At 34.2% G+C, this 23526-nt stretch overlaps 1 protein-coding gene across 12 annotated transcripts in view; it reads right to left on the reverse strand.

The window, feature by feature from the left end:
• RAPGEF2 (Rap guanine nucleotide exchange factor 2) overlaps nucleotides 1-23526 on the reverse strand; it is a 181061-nt gene that overhangs the window by 22018 nt on the left and 135517 nt on the right. For all 12 annotated transcript variants that reach the window (XM_036233997.1, XM_036233992.1, XM_036233993.1 and 9 more), the window contains 10 exons: nucleotides 17246-17377; nucleotides 11753-11930; nucleotides 10217-10353; nucleotides 9405-9563; nucleotides 4886-5038; nucleotides 4471-4635; nucleotides 2096-2203; nucleotides 1794-1997; nucleotides 1575-1683; nucleotides 846-1092 (listed from right to left, as the gene is read on the reverse strand). In XM_036233997.1, coding sequence (XP_036089890.1) covers nucleotides 846-1092; nucleotides 1575-1683; nucleotides 1794-1997; nucleotides 2096-2203; nucleotides 4471-4635; nucleotides 4886-5038; nucleotides 9405-9563; nucleotides 10217-10353; nucleotides 11753-11930; nucleotides 17246-17377 — 1592 coding nt within the window. The remainder of the gene's footprint in view (nucleotides 1-845; nucleotides 1093-1574; nucleotides 1684-1793; nucleotides 1998-2095; nucleotides 2204-4470; nucleotides 4636-4885; nucleotides 5039-9404; nucleotides 9564-10216; nucleotides 10354-11752; nucleotides 11931-17245; nucleotides 17378-23526) is intronic.

Genomic DNA, 23526 nt, shown 5'->3' on the forward strand with positions numbered 1-23526 from the left:
TGAAATGGAATTTAAAAAAAGAAATGCTTGACATGGCCTTCCATGTCTATATCTACTGCTCCTCTTTAATGCATTAACTTATCAAAGAAAGAAAATAACTGATAGGTTTTCGAGTGATCCCTTGTCTCACTGAAGTATGAGGAATGCACTAAATGAATATGGTGCACCCATACCACTTAACATTTAAAAAATTTTTGGCTGATGATAATTGAGTTTTACAATACATCTCAAGACTCGGAAAAAGCTAAAATGAAGAAATAACCAAGCAAACAAGCAAAGCTAAAAAGTGCGACACCTGCAACTTTGTCCAGTTTGAGCTCCTGGCATGAATAAACAGCCGAGAAGCGGTCGAAAATACATTCTGACTATAGAGCCCACTGGGAGGAAGAAACGAAGTTCTACGCTTGGTTGGTGACATCATGGCGACAGTTAAAGAACTAAAGAATGACAAGGATGAAAAGCAGCACTAGGAAGAGGCAATGATTTGGTTGGGCAAGAGCAGATGCTGAGGGTGGAGCAGATACCCAGAACCAGTGGCAGAAACAACTTCAAATCATGAAAAAGACAGGAACGCACACACATTATTTTTTTAAAAGTCCAAATGAGAAAAAAAAAATAGTTCAAATGAGAAAGCACTAATATTATTTTTGAAGACTGGAAAGGCAAGTAAGTGGCGAAAACAGAATTAAAACAAACTTGGTTGTGTAATAGTGCTTCTGAGACTGCTCAGCCGTAAAAGGTTAAAACATTTTTAGACTCATTCGCAAACGTTAATTACCTCATTCCCTTTGCATATCATTATAACACGTTAAGATAAGGCACAGAAAACTCATAGAGACGCTTACTTATATGGTTTCTGTGGCAAGATACTGATCCGAGTCTTGTCAAGGATCTTTTTCAGCTTGTTCCTTCCTCCAACAGTGTTGGCTTTACTCTTCTTATTTACTTTTTCAAGTCCTATCACTTGTTCTACGTCTACGGCGAGATCTGGAATGGAGTAGCGACTGGCCTTTTTGATGTCTCCAATTTTAGGAAGGTGAGGGGCACCATTTCTTTTCTCTTCTGACAATCTTGTTAGAAGTTCTTTAAATACTAAAATGGAAAAAAAAAACACAACAGAACACCCATTATAAGACATGTGAACAATTCAAAGGCATTTGTAGACACTGAAAATAGATGGGAAGTATAGACTTCAGCTACCAAAACTAATTCTGGAGAAAAACACTACTCCAATGAATGCAAGACACCAAGAATCTGCTTTATAATGTTCCTCTATTATTTCCACTCAGAATAAGTTAAAATAGAGTAGGATATTCTTTAAATGTACAGGTATTAAAAACAATTATGAATAAAAACATTGATAAAATAAAAATTTTATGGTCCTTGCTTCAGTAACTTCTGATTTGGATCTAATTACATACGTATATAATTAAATCTATATCTATACACTTTACTACAAACGTTTTCATTCTTATGATGTTTGAAATATTACTTATAAAAATGATTTTTCACAAATAAGAACTAAATGTAAAAAAGAAAAAAGGAGAAAAATGAAAGTATACGAAAGTACTTACCAAATAAATTGGTTTTCACAGTGATAGATAAATGTGTGTTATTCCTAAGAATTTCCATGGCTTTTGACAGCTGAATATTTTCAAAGTTTTGACCGTTTACTTCTAATATCTAAAAATAAAGTTACAAAATGACTTCCAGTTTCCCAACTGAATGAAGGACAAAAAAAAAGAAAAGACACCAAGATGCCCCCTTAAAGTTTGCGCTTGGAAACACCATACCTGGTCCCCTCGCTTCAGGCCGGCCTCAGTCGCTTTGCTACCCGGATCGACACTGTCCACGAAGATCCCAAACCCCTTCTCGGAGCCTCCGAGGAGGATGAATGGCAAAGGCGCTTCTCGGGAGGGCTTCGTTAACGTCATCAGCCTCCTTTTTGCTTTAGCTGCGCACGCGATGTTTAACAGCCTTAGGTGTCCCCCCATTTTCTGTAAGTTCAGGAAGAGTGGTTTCAAAGAGAGGCTGAATAAAATGAACTTAAAGGTGATGGTTTTTTGTTTTTTTTAAAAAAAATCACAACTATTACCTCTCTTTCCAGATTATTCTCAAATTCTTCTAGAAATCGCGTCATAGCAGGATCTCCTTCAAAGTCATTGAAGTGATTATTCACCCACAGTAATACTACCCGTGTAACCTGAAAAATCAATGATTTTCAATAGGTTTTCTAAAAATTTAACGCTAAAAATTTGTGATTAAAATGATTTCAAAAAAGATATCTGACACTTTACCTAATAACAATGAACAAGAAAATAAACTAAGAACGATAGCCCTCAGCAAGAATCTTATTTATAAGAAAATGACCTTCCGAAAATACATATTTATACTCTGAATACAGACATTACATTGCTTTGCCAAGAAGGGGTTTGAGGCTGTGTGAATGATGGTAATCAACTTACATCTCGCTTACTCTCAAATTATGTTTGAAACAGGTTGTAGTAAAAGCAAAGCTATATTAAAACCAAAGTAAATAAATATAAGGCAAAATAGGGCAGAAATTTAAAATTAAGTCAGAGGGCAGAAAAGATAAAAGGAATGAATACTGTTATCCTAGAAAGATTTATGAAGGAACAAGCTGTGGAAGGGAGGGACTGGCTGAGAGTTATATGTTATTTGTCAACATTAAGATTTAGAAGGCTTTTAACATCTACAATTCGTCAGGAAAAATAAAGCGCCTTTTTTTTAACCTACATATGTGTTTTCACATAGTCCTACACCTTTACACAACCAATTCGCACAATCATAATGATGGAGTATTTGTTTTGTACCCAGCAAGAAGTCTGTGACATTCATTAGATTATAAGTTCCATGTGGACAACTTTATCTGTTCTAAGGGCATCCTTAATACTTATAACAATGTCAGGCATAAAGTAAATTCTCAGCAAAATTTTACTAAATGAAGTAAGTATAACTGTAACTTTAAACAAGTACTTGTTTTATATAAGTTTAATTTTCTAATTTTTTAATTGGTTAGACATTGATATAAACTATAAAACGATCTCCCTGATTCCTCTAAATTTTGAATAACAAGATAGAAAGAAATTTTCCGTAGAGTTGTTTTTAAACATTCTCTTAAAGTGAGAAAGTCAGGCATGCTATTCTAACAATAAAGAAAGAGATGATGTTATACGGTCAAATTTTCTCTATAGTTAAAATACTGTTTAGAGTTAACATATTGTGACTGTAATTTGTTACAGTATATCACCTGACTAATCACGCAAGAGTCAAATCTTTATCATTATATTTTTTGTCATTTATTATCACTACTGCTCAATTTTTAAAATTTAGGGAACTCAGAAGATGATCTCCTTCAAAACTATATCTAACACCTGACCTTTTCATAAAATTAAAATTTTGCAGGTGAGAAGTCGTCTTATAAGTCTACTAGCCACATTATACGTTAAAGAAACAAGACTCATAAATCATAGATTGAAAACCACCGACCACCACCAACAGCAAGCAACCTACAAGATGCATTAAGTGCTTGCTCTGAGCCAGACACAGCATAAAGAACTTTACTTCTATTACTCGTCTTCTCAACAACCCCAAAGGATGTCAATTATTCATTTTGCAAGTAAATAAATGAGTGTCAGGAGGGTTGGAGACACATAAGGTACACAGCAGAGGCAAAGCTCAAACCACGTTTTTGAGGCTTAAAGGCTCAGCTGAGATCGAGGCTCGTGACGTTCAGAATACCAAATGGAAGGCACTGTCCAAAGGACTGCTCTAAGGCCACAGAGCCGGTCGGTGGCGGGACCCGCACTAGAGCTCGGGGCTTTCCACTGTGAGTCTCCTGTTCTGGATTTTTCCTCCCCGGCCTCCCCCAGGTCTCTCGTGTAAATCAGACTGCACGTGGAAAGCACAAACGAGTGTGGGCTGTGACCGACTCTCACACCTCCTAAGACCATATGTAGTTTATCACCCCATCTGGCCTCGGCAGAGTTCTTAAGAGCTGCTACGGAGGGTCTATTTAGAATTATATGGCTGGGGCCCACCAACGAGCGATGGTCGCAAAGAAACGCTGCTCTGCTGCCAACGAAAAAAACTGCAACTTTTGTCTAGTGTACGCCGACCACCTACTGAACTAGAGAAGGCACATTCCTATGGAACCCGGATGTTTGGGTTTGTGTTTTAACACATTCCCAATAGAACTAAAGTTTAAACACTTGCTGGCCAATTTATTAGCTTTTGCATTAAAAAAATAAAAAAGACATTTCTAGGACTGAACCTAGAAACCTTAACAAGAACTAACATTTGTATAATTTTTGCTTAAAAAGGACATTCTCTTATTCTATTACAATAGTTTGAACAGAATTGACATGACAAAAGTATACAGATATATATCTTTAAGTCTACGTCTGAATATTTCATATTTAAAAGTCAAACTAGAATACATTTTCCGACCTTATCCCTGAGGCTCGGGTCGTTAAACCACTCCAATAACTTTTTGCCCACTTCCATGGGGCTAGAAAGGAAGGTCCTGTAAGTCAACAGGAAGTCTTCTATGAACGTCGGATCCACTACCGAATGTTCTTCCACCAGATGCATCGTTAGTCTTTCTGAGGTGCCCTGTAACAAATGAAAGGTGTAGTAACTACTCTGCATAAGGAGCACCTAGATGGGATGCTGATTTCAAATTTTCAACGTAAGACGAACTGGGTGCTAATATACATAATAATTTTAAACAACTGCTTCGCCAGGAAATATAAAGGTAACTTTTATATGCATTCAGAAGGGATTAAGGGAATCTCAAGTTGTCATAACTGATGCTACAAAAATAAAATAAAATAAAATAAAAACACGGGCACGTTTGTCTTACCTTGATGACAATGTGGCCCTTTCTTGTCCCAGTTCGATCAAGTTCTCGATGTTCTTTCACCATGACGATTTCTCCCTCTTCCTCCACTTTCTGCATGTTCTTTTCTACTTGGTTGAGAATACGGCAATAATCTTGCTGGGCTATGCAGACAAACTGAAATAAAATCCAGGTCACATGCTCATGATAAAGCGCTTGCGAGAGACCTAGCAGTACTAATACTTCGGGGCTTTAATTATTCAACACTGACATTTTTCTATGTCTTTCCCATACTTTCTAATGAGTGCAGTAATGAACTTACTTAATCAGCCTTCTCTACTTTTTAATGTACTTCTTCCTTGGTCAAGAAAATTTCATTTTTTAGAATATTTATGTGTACTTTATATTTAAAATCCTACAATTTTAAAAATCAGATAATAAAATTTGGAGAGTCCTTTTTGATGCCTCTTTGATAATTGGAAAACATTATAAGAGGGGACTGGAATCTTAGGACAGATATAAAAACTTAATTACCATTTAGTGGGTTTCAAAAGTTTGAAAAAATTTTAGTAGAAAGATTTTAAACTAGAGATGGTTTTAATAAAAGACATTGAAATCCCATTATAAATTTGCTAATTATACTGATAAGAAATTATTTCAGAAAGTCTGTTCAAAAAGGTCCACAAAATAAGCCACATACTTGTTAAGCTCAAATCATTATTCTTTATAATGAGTATTAGGGGTAATCCTTGCTCTTAAAGAAAAAGTTAACAGTATATTCAGATGAAGTCATTCTTCCTCCAAATATAAAAATTTCAGGGCTTAGGGCAAACCACTTAATTATATTTCTTAGTAGTTTTAAAGAAAGTTAAGAATGAATTATAGAAGTCACTTATTTCACAAATTAACCAAAGACCAGTGAGAAGACAAGAGTAGATTTTTAAGTAAATAAAAACCATCGTTGTCTCTGAATTTTGAATGTTTTATTCTTATTTAAAAAATCATTTGGGGAAAAAAAAGGCCTGAACAATTTTTTTCTTCTCCTTTAATGTGAAAACATGAAAAAAGGAGATGGTTAAATTAGAGGAGAGCATGTATAAGAAACTATGAAACGACCATCTCAAATCATATTTCCATAGACATTTAGAGCTGTGGCTTACTGTTCATGATGTTACATTAATTTTTATAAAAAATGCAAAACCAAATATTGTAATATGCATAATGTCATCATCATCATCATCGTATTGCAGTAGCCTTACAGAACTTTCTCAATTTTTATCTTCCAAATCATCCTATAGGGAAGGCATTATTATAATCCCCATTGTACAGATGAAGACACAGGTGTAGCCATGGTATGTGAATTTGCCCAATGTCCCATAATCACATGGTTGCTAATTAAAAAAAAAAAAAATTGTGCATACATATCAAAACCTTGGAAGGAGATATAATACAATGTTAATTGTTATTTTGCAGCAATGTAAATTATGAGTGACTTATTTTTTAACAGACTTTTCTATATTTTCCATACTTTCGGCATAATCAATAAAGTTTTTTTACAGAAGTGGCCGGAGCACTTCGCACTTTAGAAATAGCGTATAATAATCTTGTTTCTTCCACTGAGTTGGTTGATATCTTCTAACAATTCTACTAAGAGTTTAGAATCAAAAGTTACAATTGAAAAGATAGAGGCTTTTAAGTAATTACACAAAAATTAATTTTTTAAAATTCCTTAAAACTAAACCCATTTCTTCAACACTGACCACAGGTATATTTATATACATTTTGAACTATGTGGTCCACAGTCTCTCACCTCAAAAATATTTTTCTTTATTTATTTTTACAGGGCAGCAAATTTGGTCTTCATATTTCCAAATAATGTTAGGTGTTCACCATTATACTAAATTTTTGAGAACATAATTCTTTTATTTTCTCACTCCTCTCCTAAAAATATATATATATATTCCTAATTTCAAATGAGTAAGTAAAGAAAATAATTTTTGAAGAGAAATGTACCAAAATATCTTCTTGACTAAGGATTTAAGGAAATTAGAATAAGTTTGGTTTGGAATTCTTGATGTCTAGGCAGATAATCTGAACATTTGTTCTGTAGCAAAGTGGGGGAGGGAATCCCAAACTAAATTTCTACTACAGGTCTGATATCGAAAAAGAAATAAATTTTAGATGAAAACATTTATCTGTAGATTTATTTTTGCTTTAAGAGGTTTGTGGATCTAGTGAGAAATTCATAGGTAAAATAAAATTTTAACTGGTATAATGAAGTCTGTTGACAATTTGTGAATTTTATTTATATCTACATAATTGTTTTGGTGAAGTTTTATATTTTCAGATAGCTGTTAAACACATGAAAGTACTGTAAGATCTTGGCTTTCTGATATAAAATAAATATCCAAACCAGATTCCACCTATAAAAAGGCAATGACAGCTTATATCACAGGATTATTTTCTTTTTGTTCACACGACATCACAATTTATATTTAGTAAAAAATTATCAGTGATAAAAAAAAACTGATAAAAATTATCAGTGATAAGTAAAATTAAACTTGGATCATAATACAGAATAGTCAACTTTCAATTTATCCGCACAACTGCTTTCTCCTCCCAAACTACTTCATGAATTCAAAGTGTCATTACCTCCCATGGCCTCGGAAAAAGGGGAGTCTACCAGATTTACCGTAAGAGGTTAGTTCTATTTGAACTGGTACTTTGCGGTCTTGTAAGGGAAGTTCATACGCAATAGTTCACACACTGAAGGGTACAGGGCAGGGCTGTGAGGTGTCAGCGGCAGGCCTAACACATAGGCAGGGGAGAAGGAAACAGGAAAGAGAGGAGAAGGAGAAAGAAATGGAGGGACGGGAGGAGGAGAAAAGAAAATACGGCACATGCGTGGAATGGAGAACCATTACCGGTCGTCTGGTACCTTAGGATGTCTACACCTAGTCCTGCTTGCATCCTCCAAACAGGGGAACGAGAATGGACATCGAAAGGAGAGGATTGGAAGAAAAGCGCACAGAGAACGGGCCAAGTGCCAAGTACAACCGTGAGTTTATCATGAGATCCAGAAATATCATGGGCAACAGAAATAAATCTTAAATTTAATCCACTCACTATTACGTCCTTAGGTTTCACAGAAGCTTAGTTAGGTATCATATTACCCAGTATTTATTTCCGGTACCTAATGGATTGTCAAAAATGAGGGCCAGGCCTAAGCAAAGTTGCTTCTTGGTAAAGAGAACACGACACCATTTTTGTTCATGCCACTCAGTATCTGTCGACTGCCTACAAGGTACTCAGTAGGATGACTGCAACTTAGGGAGGCCTGTACACTCTAAGTGTAGAGAGTCGAATGAGCTTTTCAATCACAGTTTTCTTTTGGAGCCTATCTTGGTGACTGCACACTCAGGGTCTCCTACCAATTCCTCAACCGGTAAATAGATTACACCTTCTTCCCCAACGTCTGTCTACCTCCTCTTCCTTTTCCAATTCTAGGTAAATATTTAATGTTACCTGCTACATCTGACTCTCTACACTTGGAGTCTACAGTGATCACTGAAAGATTTGTCAACATTATTTTGATTTTCTTGTTAAGATAATTTTATTTACAGCCATGGCCATTTTTCCTTTTAGTAAGTAAAATGCTTAACATTAATATTTAAATGAATTATTTAGTACTCATCAGACACTGTAAAAATTCAATAATGTTCTTTCAGAATAAAGTATATTTAGATGTATTTCAGACTTCAGAATAATAAATACAATGAGCACTTAACAGTAATTAGTCTATGTCAAATTTTCTGACTTATTTATATTAGAATATCTTATCTTTCAAAAGATAATTTTTAAGAAGACAAGACATATATTATAAATACTTGATAACAAAAACATCTTAAATGTACTTCTAACTAATATAGGTTACCAGTCCTAGTAATCTAATTAAATTTTACATTTGGTCTCAATACTTTTTCTGGTCTTTCATTAAAAGCTTTTAAATATTGAATATTAATATCAACACTGACATTTTTCTTTCACTATCGAGTATGTTTTTAATCAGCAATTATTTTTTTACTAGCAAGTTTTCCTACTGATTCATACTAAGATTAATTTTCATGATTTCTAAAAATCAATTTATCATCTTATATGTATTTAAATACATTGCGTAACTATCACAACATCTTTATTGATCTACTTATAATTTCTTTTCATAACGGGAGCTTTACTTCCATATTTTTTGAAGAACAGATTACCAATCATTGGTGGAAATTTTAAAATATATTTATATAACATTTTTTTAAAACAGAACATATTTATAGGACACTTGGTTCTGTGGAATTCAAGTAGCTTTAAGAGAGATTTATTTTTAATTTCCTGGGGTGCGATAACACTAAAACACTAAAAGTAATAGTTCTTTAAAATCTTACTTATAAATCTAAAAGATGACCTATTTATATAAACAGAAAAACCTTACAACCGCATAGATCTGTCCTTTATTAAACATAAAATACGCATTTTTAATAACGTTTTATACCTGGCAGTCATCCACCTTGGTTCTCATTACTCCTTTCATGTATTCTTTGTCCATGGTGGGAGAGACGCCGAAACTATTTCCCATACACAATATTTCTGCTTTTCCATCTGGATAAGTCACTTCGACAGAACCATTCAGAATCACTGACCAGGAGTCCAGCTAATTCCAAAAAAATGAAGATAGAGCAGAAAATAACGTCATGATCATGCAGCTGTAAATGCTAGAACGGTCCCTACAAACGGTTTAACAGATCTTCCATTTTAATTATAGAAAAAAAATAGTAATAAAAACCTCCAGTAAAGTTAACTGTTTACCAAACCAACAGATCAAGGAATAAAGCACAGCCACATATCTATGTGTTTCCATATGCCTAGCACAGGAGACACGTTATTCATTCGTCTGATTTGACTCTGGATATTCTGCTCTAAAATGACATAATGGAAACAATTTCTTCTGTTGCCCAAAACACGTGTAAATAAGATGAAATGATCTCCACTGCCTCGATAAGAATATCATTTTGTTCCGACAAAAGGCATTGTTACATTATGAACATTTAAGTTACAAAATCTGAAAAGTTTGATACATAAAAATATCTCTGTTAGTATCATTTGAAATATTATAAATATCAGAAGATAAAATAAGGGATCAGGAATACTTTGACGTAATAATGAGCACAGCGTAATTCTTGAATTATTCAAACATATTGTTGTCTATTGTTTTTTAAGGGAAAAAAGGAACTGCTTTTTTGTTCATTTGCTGTTTTGACAGAACTTCAAATAGAAACTTTTTAAGTGGTACCAGTATTTACTAACCTCTTCGCCATCATTTAACACTATGGTTCCAGCTCTTTCCACCACGGCAAATACCATCACGGCACAGAGTTCTCGCCTCACGGACATTGTCATATTGGCAAAAGCAGGCAACTGGTGCATAAATTCCAAGAGTTGTTCTGAAAAGTAAAGATATTCAATGTAAAAATCATACCTTTTTAAAAAGAAGCAATCAAAAAGAATGCTCGAGGGTTCTTTCTTTTGAAATGCCCTACGATTCTGCCCACTGAGAAATACGTTACTTTAAGCATCTTCATGGCACAAGTTGAATTTCTTTAAGGTCTACAAAGAATTCTGTCATTGTGGAAATGGTGACATTTTCTTGTGATTCAGGAGCAAGAGTATATACTATGATTCAAATTCTAATGGAATTGAATAAACTAATAAACTTCAAATGGGAGAATTTCCACTAAAAATGAGCTATGATCTTATTAAAGTTTATTAAGGGGTGAGATGATGAGCTGAAATGAATCAGAGCTCTGGGAATTCTCCAGAAAGCCAGTAGTTCCACTCCAGCGCCTTTTGGGCAAGTGGATGCCCAGAACAGCAGAAATAACACCTTCCATCTAAAGATATTCCAAGATTTAGTTACCAAGGGGTTATGCTCTAGGGATCAGACAAATCTATAAAAATTAGTCGATTAAAAAATTTGCATTATATGGTACATGCAAATGAAAATTAATATGTTATTTCTCATCATCCGACAGATTAGCAAAAAAAGAAAGAAAAGCTTGATCACTCTTTTCATTGGCAATGCTGTGGAGAAAAACACACTTTAGTGTAATTCCAGCTGTTGACAAGACGGATAACTGCACAAGCTCTTCCAGTCCTGCGGTCTCCGTCTTTCATTTTCTCTACCATTAGGTGGCTTTATTCATCACTGACTAAGTTCTTTCTGTCCTCTTCACCATGGCTCTATGAGGTGCATGTTTTCTTTTTCACTTCACGGGGAGGAAACAGAGGCTCGAGGTCATATAATTAGGAGGTGGCGGCGACATGATTCAGGACCGCCTGCCTCCAAAGCCAGCTGGACGTTCCAGGAAGTGACACAGGCCCAGGGCGTGTGTCAGGCGTCACTGAAGAACTACTAGCTGTATTTCTTTGAGAAAGTTGATTCTTTTCCTTATGGCACGTTTTTTGTTTCTCACTGGATAGTGGTGAGGATTACCATAAATTACAGCGGTTCTGTTTTGGGGTTTCACTTTCTTGCGTCTGACGCTATACATTCACCTGATTTTCCAGAGTCCAAAATTACTCTAAACCTCCAGTATAATAAGTAGTAGGAGAGAGCTTATCATAAAACCAGTGATATCACTAATGAATTTGTGAGCCTTGAAACTCTTAGATGCCATCAGTATAGCAATCTTAGCGAATATATTTTATACTTCATGTACTTCAAATTCTTCATCCGTGCGTGTGGTGGGAATCTGCCTTTTCTTCTTGTCTGAACACATTAAATTTAAAACCTGTTTGACCATATTACTTGCTCTTAGATTCGATTCGCTCGTCCACACTTACCAATGTCATCATCTGTCCTGTCGATCGGGTCCTTCTCCAGGCAGTCTCGAACAATGTCCCTACTCATCAGAGGGTCCGATGCCCTCTCGATGTCTTCTTCATCATCATCATCTTCGGAATCCACTGCTGTTTCCGGCAACCCACTCAGGTCCATATCCCCAGCCTCACTTTCCGTGGCCTTAAAATAGACCAAAAAAAAAATTTTTTTTTAAAACTGTTTTCAGTAAATCTTCTGTACCCAAAAGGAGAACAAGTCGAGTTCAAAATATTAAATTTTGTATTATATCAATTTCCCTGTAACTAAGCGGCATGTATTATATACCAACAAATATTTATATAGCAGGCACAATGGAAAAAGAATTATTATAACAAAATATGAGTACTATATATCTCCTATTAAAATTTTAGTTAGGACTAATGATTTTATCTCGATAATATTGATTTATCTGAGCTGTCAAAGGCAGTTGAAACATAGTAGAATAAAGAAGAAGATGAGTGTTTTCACTCCATTTTTCAAAGATAATGGCTTAAGCTAAGAGCTCAAGGATGACCATTCATTCTGAGCAATTTCTTCCCCAAAAGAATAAATGTGGACTTATGAATGGCAAGACTGAACAACTGCTCCCTTATTAGACAGTCTTTAGGGAAAAGTGAATCACGAATTAAAGGTAACCTGGTAGGTGTGCAAACGAAACATTAACAATTAGTTCTATTATCCCAATGTCCACTCTCCAATCATAAATCACCAAAATGTATAAAAGACCATCTGCCTACAGGTGACACATTCTCCCTTTCCATTCCTCAACACAGGTGGACTGCATCGCCAATCAAATTTCAAGCAATCAAGATATACTTTCTTAGTGACTAGAGTCACAAATTTCAATATGGTCTCTTCTAAGACCGTTGGGCTATCTAAGTCTAGAATAGTTAGCCTTTTTAGGTCATTCTCCAGCCTTTTGTGATTATCATCTCAACAATACGTAGATATGTATCATACTGGCCTTACCAGACGTTATATATCCAGAATTCACTAACTGCTTAAGCATAGTAAGAGTGAATTGAAGTCAATACTAACTACATCAATCTTGAACATCACAAATGTGTTTTTCCAGACAAAATACTGAAATACTGAAAATATTTTATTATGAAATTATTCTTGGTAGTAGATATATATCAAAGTTTAATCACAGCCCACATGATTTTCAAAGATAATACTTTTTTTTTATAATAGGCACATACAGATTTAAAATAATCTGGACTCTTTCTATAATTTAAAGTCGATATTTAAAGAACAAATTGTATTATTTTCTTATCACCTTCCTAAGATCTGGGTTTATATTACAGAACATACATTTTAGTCCTACAGTTTGAAGCAACACAAGCTCATGTTAACATTTTCTCAAATCTAACAACAAAATTAATGTAATCACCTTTTCAGTTTGTTAGGTGCAATTCCCTGAACTAAAATACATACATTATAAGACAAATCTAAGGCGAAAATAAGTGAAGACAAAATACCTAATGAAGACTTAACTAAAAATGGAAAACCTAATTATCTCCAAAATCTCTCTATAAATGATGGCCTTAAACACTATTGCTGGGGGAAGACCATTACGACCAGAGGTCCTCCGGGGGGAGAGCAGTAAGGCCTTGCGGCTGAGGCACAGAGAATTAACCGTGGCACACGCAGAAACACATCTCCTAATTTAAACCCAGAATTCACCGAATTCTAGAATGAAACGGAAGTAGAACTTGATGTGACGCGGTAGGCCAAGGCCGTGCTCGGAGAAACTAGGCCAACGTTGTTATCACCACCTTAATTCTGAAGTCTAGAAATGTGGCAATTTGTTAATGTTTGTTCTGATTACATTTTCACCCCCAGTTTTATCTCAACATTGAAGATTATTATTCATCATCATCTTAGATTTTCAAATTTATAATAAGTCCTCTATATACATAATCTGTAATAGTGTGAAGAAGGGGAACTACTTGAGACAGAAATAATAACGAAAAACCCTTTTAATAATATAGCTAAAAACTTAAGGTTTCTCTTTAATTTTTAAACATCTAATATATGGTAAGAGATGAAAAATGTATTTTATACCATCCCAAAGAAATCATTTAAATGAATGCTAGCTGGGTCTTAAAAAGAACAAAAAGACTATCCATGTGAATTGGATTAATATCTCCAAACCTGCACCCTCCACCTCATTTGTGTAAATGGTCATAAGCTGTTTTCTGTGTTATGTGTATTCCATTCTTTAAGAAACTATTCATAAAATAACATTCATTAAACCGGTAACTTGGAAAATGATTTTTATTTAAAATAAATATCTTTTATTTTTAAATACTATAGAATTCCTTTGAATAATACATTTTAAATAGAACTTGATACAACTTTTTAGGAATCTACTAATTTATGATATTGTTGTCCCATGAATAATGAGATGTTTGGAGACTGAAATTAAAGTTTAATGAACACTAACTGGTTTACAGGAGAACAGTACTAAGCTTAAGAAAGTCGTTTAATCTCTATGGAACAGGTTTTATCATCAGTAAAGTGGAGTTATACCTTGCCATTCACAGAACTATTCTTGGATTGAATAAGGGGGAAAAAAAGCCTGTTGCAGGCTTCATCTAAAGTCCCTTTTGCAAGGGGACGCCGTTTTCATCTCAGTAGTGAGCCTTGCCTGCAATATATGTTGGCAGAATTTGTCAAAAAAATAAAAATTGTTAAACGCCCCAACCCCTTACATACTGTAAAAAAATTTCTCTCAGGCTAACTACACCCATTAAATTCTGGCTAAGTGGCTCTTACAATAATATAAAAACAGTGATCCTACACTGAATGACTACCGTGTATCTAGCACTACTTTTAATGCTTTTTAATATATAATAATCTTCATATCAATTTAGAAAATTAGGATTAATACCCCTACTTTTCAGATGAGAAAACACTAAGGGAAATTAAATAAATTGTTCTATGTAAACAAAATAAAATCCAGTAATTGTGCCAGGACTCAAACTCTGGTCTCACTAACACACAAAAAAAGTTTGCCCACTATAATACTTTGCCTAATATTCTCAGTAGACTGTCTTCATAAAAAAAAAAAAATCGTTTAAATATAATAAAGCGATGAATTGTTTTCTGCTTTGCTAATTACAAAACATGAATGTTTAAAAATAGATATTTGCGTATAAACATAAACAAAATACGTGCTATTTTCTAGCTTCCTCCAAACTACACTATTACTAAGATTAATGCTACTCTTTAAACACTTTATTGTAAATAAAGATATGCACACAGACACTTTACATTGAAAAGGTATCTGATTTTTATTTGTCTCAGGAACAAAAAGAAAGGCTTATATATTCAGTTAGGCAAATAACTTCTGTCCTAAATTAATTTATCTTCCATATGTACAACCGAACAGATGTAGATGTATATTACAGTTAAACAGTAATAGTCTCAAAAAAAACTAGTAACTAGTCTCAAATCGACACTGGAAGCGCTATGATTTTTATTTATATCAAATAGGACTACATAGATTGTTATTAACAATATAGTTCTTAAAACCAGTTTATTTTGCATTTTTAAAAGATATCAAGAAAATGAAAAAAACTGAGGGACTATATTAAATGCCATAAAGCTCTAGTGAAGTCTTCATTGAACTAAACTACTACACATGTGTTCTCATTAAGTACTTAAAAATCATTTCTGAAAAACGTTTTGCTTATTAAATACCCCACACATATGTCCATGTTTAAGACAGATGTTTAATAAGTACTCTCGATATAAATAAATTTTGTGCAGAATTTAAAACATACATATTTAACTCAAATAGCACCTATAAATTTAGGCTAAAAAGTTATTTTGAATGCTAATGCTGATTCTAATTTAACTGAGACAACAAAGTGAGTAGGAACTACAGACATAACCATGGCGAGGAAGACGGAGGTCCCCAAGGGCCCGAGGAGGCCCGCCATGCCCACCGAGACCTCTTCATCCAAAGGGGCCAGTACGAAGGCGGAAGTCAAGAGCTAGAGGCAGGAGGAGAGAGACTAATGTCTTGTTGAAAGTTTTTATTCCCTGTCAAATCATCACTCTATTTCACTATAACTTATTTATCAGTAAAGACTTTTTCCCCTCAAAAAAAAAAACACACAAAAAACAAAGTATATATATATATATGTATGTATGTGTATATATACACATACATACATATATACTTACATATATATATATACACACATACATACATATATATATATACGTAGAACGTATGAAAACATATTGGAAATAAAATACTAGCATTGTTTATCATATTTATGCTATTCCTAATTATATATTATCAATTTCTTAATTTCAATATAGGCTTTAAAATTATATATATGTGTGTATATATATATAGGCTTTAAAATTATATATATATAGGCTTTAAAATTATATATATATACTTTCTAAAGATTTAAGTTAATATTTAATGCAAAGTGCAAATTTGAAAAATTACTTTAAAAAGCCAGATTAGTTCTATTTCTTGTTGTAAACTAATAGAGAAATTCTTAATCATTCGAGAATCTGCAAATAACTGCATTTCTGGCAATCGACTCTTAGTAAGCTCTCTACAATACCTTTGAACTATAGAAAAGTTTGTACCTAATATATTTCTAAGATCTACTAAATTTAGGACTTAAATACACTTTGCCCTGATAGGGTTCCATTGTTTAGTTACTTTTAGTATTTTTTTTTTAAATGAAAACTTAGCACTGCCTAAACAGCTCAATGATCCTGAAAGACCATATGTTTCTAAAGAAAGAAAGGTACTTTTATCATCATCTTATGTCACAATTCCAAACAAGCCAAGAATTACACTTTGTAAAGTAAGTATTGTTTCTTTTGTTTGGAACCATCCAAAATCCTATATTAATAATATGTGTTTAAAGACCCCCCAAGGACCTTTTGTTTCAGTTTCTTTTCTATTCATCGATATCATAAAAATTTATCTTTAACACAAAACTACACTTACAGGTAATAAAAAAATCCAAGAAAAACAATTCAATGATCCATTCTTATTAATCTCCTCCTTTTGTCATACCCAAGACTTTAATAAAAAACACTTATTTTAAGCATAATCCTGCAGTTTTCTCTTACAGTTTGAGTCAAAAAAGAGCCATAAACCTAATACATTTATAGTCAAATGAACAAAACACAAAGTCAAGAGAAACATTTCCACTGTAACCGCTCTGCCGAATATTCCAATAACTGTCAATAGCAGACACTGATACAATTAGATAGCAGCTCTACTTCCTAAAACAAATGCACAACATGCTACATGTCTGTGCGAAGCAAGAGCATTAACATTTTATGTACAGGGATGCACATATAATACACACACAACATATTTACTTTACACATTCTGTCAATTGATAATCATAACAACTTCTTGGAAGACATGAACATGAAGTGAATGACAAGAAAAACCATCTCCTTACCTGGTAGATATCAGAAAGGCTGCTGCTTCCAGAATCACTAGTGATACTACATCCTGAATGGCTAGAGGACACGTGGGTGGCCTGTGGGTGGAGACTATCAGTAAGGTGGAGTTTTGTGAAATCTGCAGGAAGCTATGGAAGGAGCAGGAAAACCCGAGATTACAATTTGAATCGAGAACTCCAGGAAGACATTTAACAATTACATTATACGCTACTCCACATCGTTTAAGCCAAAACTATTATTAGGAAAGACCCTTCATTTTTAAAATTCAGAAATGACCAAATATTGCCCTTTTTACCAAAAACCACAAAATAAATTTTTGAAGTTTATGAGCACTGAATGAGCCTCAAATAATTCTAAATGCAATGCTTGGATAGGTGGGTTTGGTGGTTAAGATTAACTTGGGTAAGCGTTTAATCCAATAAGCTAAAATTTTCCAATTACGTCCTCATGAGCGAATTAGCCCACTACTATTTGTTAGCCGTCGCAAACGCAACTTTGTGCAAAGCAGCAGCTTAAATAAGAAAAAGGACTTGAGATTTTCATATGCCTAAATTATGTTGAGGGGTTATTTTTTAAAATGAGCATCTTAGAAATGACAAAATGGATTGCCATATAAGCAGCGGTACTAGGCTCTATGAAGAAAGAGAGAAAAAGCCTTTAAGAGAAAGTTATGAACATTTACCTATTTACACACAACACAAACATACCGTTCTCTACCTGTTCATGGTTGAACCCTGAATAAATATAGCGCTACTGAACAGACTCACTAGGTACCCTTCAAGGGCTTCCCATCCCCCACCCCCACCGCATAGGCACGAACATGCGCTGAAAAGGGAGCACTCACACATCTGCGCATTTACTGAGCCCTTGTCCTCTCACTATGTGCTAGTAAGACGCTAAAAAAACCCTGCCCTTAAGAACCTTGCACTGTCACACCCAAAACTAATATTGTAGATAACTGTAATTGGAAAATTTTTAAAAAATAGAACGAAAAAAGAATGTTGCACTCTTGTAAGTCATTATCAATTCTTTTGAATTAAATAAAGGGCACTATAATATCACGCTTATTATACTATTGGCCAATAATACACAAGAGATTTCGAAATATACGCCGACACCATGCAATACTGAGATTCTTTTCTGCCTCCATATTGGTCCTATTTAGCTGATGAATAATCATAAATATATAGGCTAACTGTTCAAATAAAACTGAAGTAAGGGTTTACCCAAATGACATTCTTTCCTTTACTTTGACCTCACCCCTCACCCTCTCCAAAAACAAGACACTATTCCACAGTTAGACTAAGCCTCACAAGGGAGGTGATTCAGGTTTAGGACAATGGCCAATGGGTTTTGACACCTCAAAGTTCCAAGCAAAGAGGCAAAATGTATTTATATCTCACATTCAGACCTGACTCAATGAAAAGATTATGATGTTCAGTAATATTTAATATAGTCTGCACAGAAGTATTTTTTTCGTTTTATGGGAGACGAGGTATCCAAAGGAAAGATTTTAGCATGAATCTATTAGGGCGCGTATGATAAGATGCCTAATAAACAGATAAAACACGTATGTTGGAAGAGCTCAGAGAAGTGAGATGTTTATTCAAATGTGTAAAATCAGTACAAACATGATGTATCTCTCACTAAGAGTGTGTTTTTTTTTAAAATGATAATTGACGATGTTGTGAAATATTAGATAAAATTTAGGAGAATAACAATTTTCCTATAAGGAATAGATAGGCGAATACCACTAAATTAAGAATTTATGTTTTATTCACAATGTGGGATAGTAAAATATTTGCAGGATTTCCTCAGGAACATTTGAAGACAAGACGTTTGCAAAGATGCATGAATGAGTGTGATTTTATATGTTGTTCAGCAATAAATATCAGATGTTAAAATAATGTGTTCAAAGCCAGCATAAGTAGCCTTCATCATCCTAGCTACATTTCCATTTAAATTCAGTCACTCGCTGAAGAAAGCGACTGGGGAAACATTACTCAATGGCTTGGCGATTTTAAAAGGCATCAATCGATACATGTAATTACAGAATAACAGCCTGATTTCTATTGATTATCTTTTATAGACATCACTCAAAGGTTGATATGTGCCACACAGTATGATTTTTAAAAATTAACTTATAAATATGTCAAATGAAGATGTAACTAATGAATTTTTACTCACTAAACAATTATTTATTCGAATCTCACAGGACTCTCTTCTCTTCAGTATCCATCAGCTGGTCATCCTTCCTGACTAAGAATTCACTGTGCAGCAAGCAACATGAGCTCTGAGACCTCTACAGCTAATAGCAGAGACATGGATCTCGCCTCTATATAGACCATGTCTATTCATCTATGCATACTCGCGACCACAAATACCAGAATCACGTGACTATGATAAGAACTGTAAAGCCTGCCTAAAGAGAAAAGAAGAAATATTTTCGCGCTTAATAATTCAATTCTATTTTAGAAATACGTACTGATTATCTCCTATGTCAGACACTGTTAGACAAAGGGAATCTCAAGATGAAAAAGACATTTCCAATTCTAAATGTAAGTTCTACTACCCAAAAGTCATTAAAATTAGTGTTTTTTACAATAGAAAAATAAATCACGGTTTTTCAAACATGGATTTTTATCTCCTACGTTCTTTCCAGAAGAGCATGAAATAATGTCATATTAAACTTCAGAGTAAATTAACAGGGAAATCAACACATTTTATACATTTTGATCTTAACACCAATATATTTCACAGCAAAGATATCTCTTCACTGATATTTTTCTTATCATTCAAATATTTTTATTTTAATATTTGATTATACAACTATATTACTGTTCGAAATTTTCTTGGATAAAGCAACCTATATTTCTAAAAATACAGTACTTGTGAATCACAATTGTAATAAACTACTGTAAGGCAAATGACTGAATCATAGTTTAACCATAAACATTACTGACAAATAAGAAACAATAAGGGTAATATTTAAATCAAAGTCTTAAATGAGTAAAGCATAAACTTAATCCGTTTAAATTTGGATATTAATTATATAATATCTTGTTTTGTTTTCTTTTTTTTGGGAGAAGCAAGGATACTACAACAAGAAGTATTACACAAAAGACTTGTCTCATATATGAACAGGAATTTGATAGTCTTTCATTTATCAATTAACCTAATGATTGGCATTTATAAAATTACTAGCTAATAAATGAACCCTGTTTTGAACATAAATGCAAGTGTGAATACCTTGATATCTCTGATGCAACTAAGCAAATACTTTGTAGAATTGGTAAAAATCCTCAAAGTGGTGATAATGTAATAGAAACAATCCTAACCCCAAAAGATACCTTTATGTTCATGTTTTCAAGCTCTACAAGGAAGCATCGGTATACAACTGACATGTAATGGCAATTAACAGTTTCATGTTCCACAATGCATTATCATATTGCTAAGAAATGAAATAGTTAAAGGAAATTCAAAACAAAACAAACAACAAACAAAAATCAAAAAAATACTGCAATCATCAGTTGAATTTTACTTAACTGAAAATTTTCCCAACTAACCTTAGAATCGCTTTATTTCAATAGTTACAAGAGAACACACAAGGTTCGGGGTGACTATTGGAATCTATCCAATCATTCCTGGCAGTTTATCTTAACAGTACCTAAAGTAAATTAAATATCACACTTAGTGGCTAAAAACTAAGAATTTACCCAAATAAATACTATGTGCCCCCCACGTCATCACTAGAGTTTTGTGAGTAATCTTTACGCTCACATTTTCAATCTCTGAAAGAAAGAGTTGATATATTACTGGACACATTTCCTATTCTTCTCTGAGGTGTTGGTGAAAATACAGTCACCCACATTTTCTACTCATTCGTCATTTATTGACAACTGTGTTGTGAGGGAAAAATGAATGACTAAAGCACCTGAAGTAGGGCCCGACACACAGCAATCACTATAGAAGTGTGTTCGCTCTAAATGATCACATGTCAGACTCTGTGTAAGACACAAGTTCCAGCTACGGAATTGCTGTAGTTGGCATATAAGACTAGATGCCAGTGGGTTGGTTATTGCGACACTCCCAGAAAGGGCTTTCGTGGCCAGAGTCATCCAGCTGCAGACACTACTCCCTTACTCACTTTAGAACTCAAGCTGTGTTTTAAAAGCAATTCACGTTCTCTCTGGGTGCGCACACGCACACACGCCATTTTTGTTTTATCACTGATCTTTTCAGATATGACTAGTTCTAGATCTGACACTCCCTGAGCTATTTCTACATACAACTTGAGTAGACAGGAATATTATTATTTAGTATTTCATTTTAAAATGAAATACTAAGTGATTTGCACCAAGGCCACACAGTGAAAGGCTGCCAAAGACAGATCCTAGCTCTGGATGTCTGGCCCTGAAGCACATGCACTTAAGCAGTAAAACTGTAATGTATTTATTAATTTATTAGTTGACTTGAAAATTTTCAGTTATTGATAAAACGGTCAATTTGTCTTGCAGGTTCTTTACCTACAAAATCATTTACTATTTACTTTATAAACTAATCTTTAAAAAGTTATGGTAATGTCCTATGCTTGCAATTTTGAGATGATATAGCCAGGAATCATTATTAAATCTGCGTCAACTGTAAAACTTCTTGAACTTCTTTCTACGGGTTCCATCACGTGACCCTTACAAGCATTCCAAGCTAGGACTACTTGAGGTCATTTCTGCTTTGTGTTCCTTACTGAAGAGTACTTCTTTATTTAGTTGTTGTTGTTGTTGTTGTTTTTAAAAGGTAAAATAAATGGAGAGAACCTCATGAGACGGAAGCAACTCATTTTGGCAGGAAAAAACCTTGCTTAATATGTAACTTCCCTAACATTTGACAATCAGAAAAAAATAACATACACACATACACAGGACTAGTTATAATCTAATGAGCCGGTTTTATCACCTTAAAGAAAGACACTGGGCATAGCGAGAGCAGTTCTCAAGTAATCCCAGAATGACTAAAAGTTTGTCATCGGAAAAAGTTGTGTCTTTTCATAATGAAAATGTTCATCTGGGACCTAAAATAAAACTTTATATAATTTTCCACAGTAATATTGAGGCAGTTGATTAATTATGGTGTAAATATGGCCAAATGAAATGCCCTGTTGCCTGTTAAGAAACACAGTTTTATGATGGTTTTCAAGGGGCAGACACTCCGTCTCACCCCAAACACACACACAGCACATAATCCCCCCCTTTTTTTCTAATTTATTTGCAACCATCAATAACCACCAATCTGAAAAGCATACGTTTCTCCAAGGGATTCCAAAAAATTACGAGCACACTCGGTCCAAGAAATTTTCAATAAAACACATGGCAACTGCTGGCACCGAGTCAGGTAATTTAAAAATCCTCTTTTGGTTAGCATTCTACCTATTTAAAGTCTAAATTCCTTTGTGGATTTTCTCTATATGTTAGTAATAATTAATGCCATTATTTCAGGGACAAGTACTACGTAATAAGCAACATGCTGAATATTTGATGTGTTTGTTCTAAGCTGCTGAATTTAACTGCCGAAGAAACTGAGACTCTAACAGCTTGAGAGACTTGTCCAAAGCCACCAAGTAAAAGGCTCCAAAATCTATACCCTTTTTACTCTGTACCCTGACTCTTGATATTTATTATTTGGGGCTCTATTCTAACCCAATTTTTGAACCTGTCTTTTCCCTAATTTAAACAGTACACACCTTTACTTTCTTTCTTTTTTTTTTTTTATGGTGATATTGGTTAACAAAATTAAGTAAGTTTCAGGTGTACGCTTCAACAGTAAGGTGTGTATATATTGCATTGTGTGTTCACTGCCCATAGTTAGATTTCTTTCCGTCACCACATATTTGATCCCTTTTATCCCGTCTCCCTGCCGCCTTTGGTAATCCCTAGTCTATTGTCCATGTCCATGAATCTCTGTTTGTTTGTCCTGAAACGATACAAATCTTAAAGAAACTTTATACTAATATCACGATAGATGGATTTGCTAATGCGAAAGCCAACTCAATCAATATATTTCTTAGCGAACTTTGTGATTATCTATACACCAATACTGATAATATTCTAGCTACTGAAACTTGAGTTCTCAGTCTCTTGTTTTCCAGGACCAGGTGGGATTGGTGCCATGGATGTAGCAGTCCCTGGAGAGGCAGGGGAGTTGTAGCTAATACCAGAAGACAGCTTCAGTGACCAATTAGACAACAACTTTGATGAGTTCCGAAGGGACTGTGCTTAGTTAT

This window comes from Rousettus aegyptiacus, unplaced genomic scaffold (genome assembly GCF_014176215.1).
Source record: "Rousettus aegyptiacus isolate mRouAeg1 unplaced genomic scaffold, mRouAeg1.p scaffold_m13_p_16, whole genome shotgun sequence".
Taxonomy (NCBI): Eukaryota; Metazoa; Chordata; class Mammalia; order Chiroptera; family Pteropodidae; genus Rousettus; species Rousettus aegyptiacus.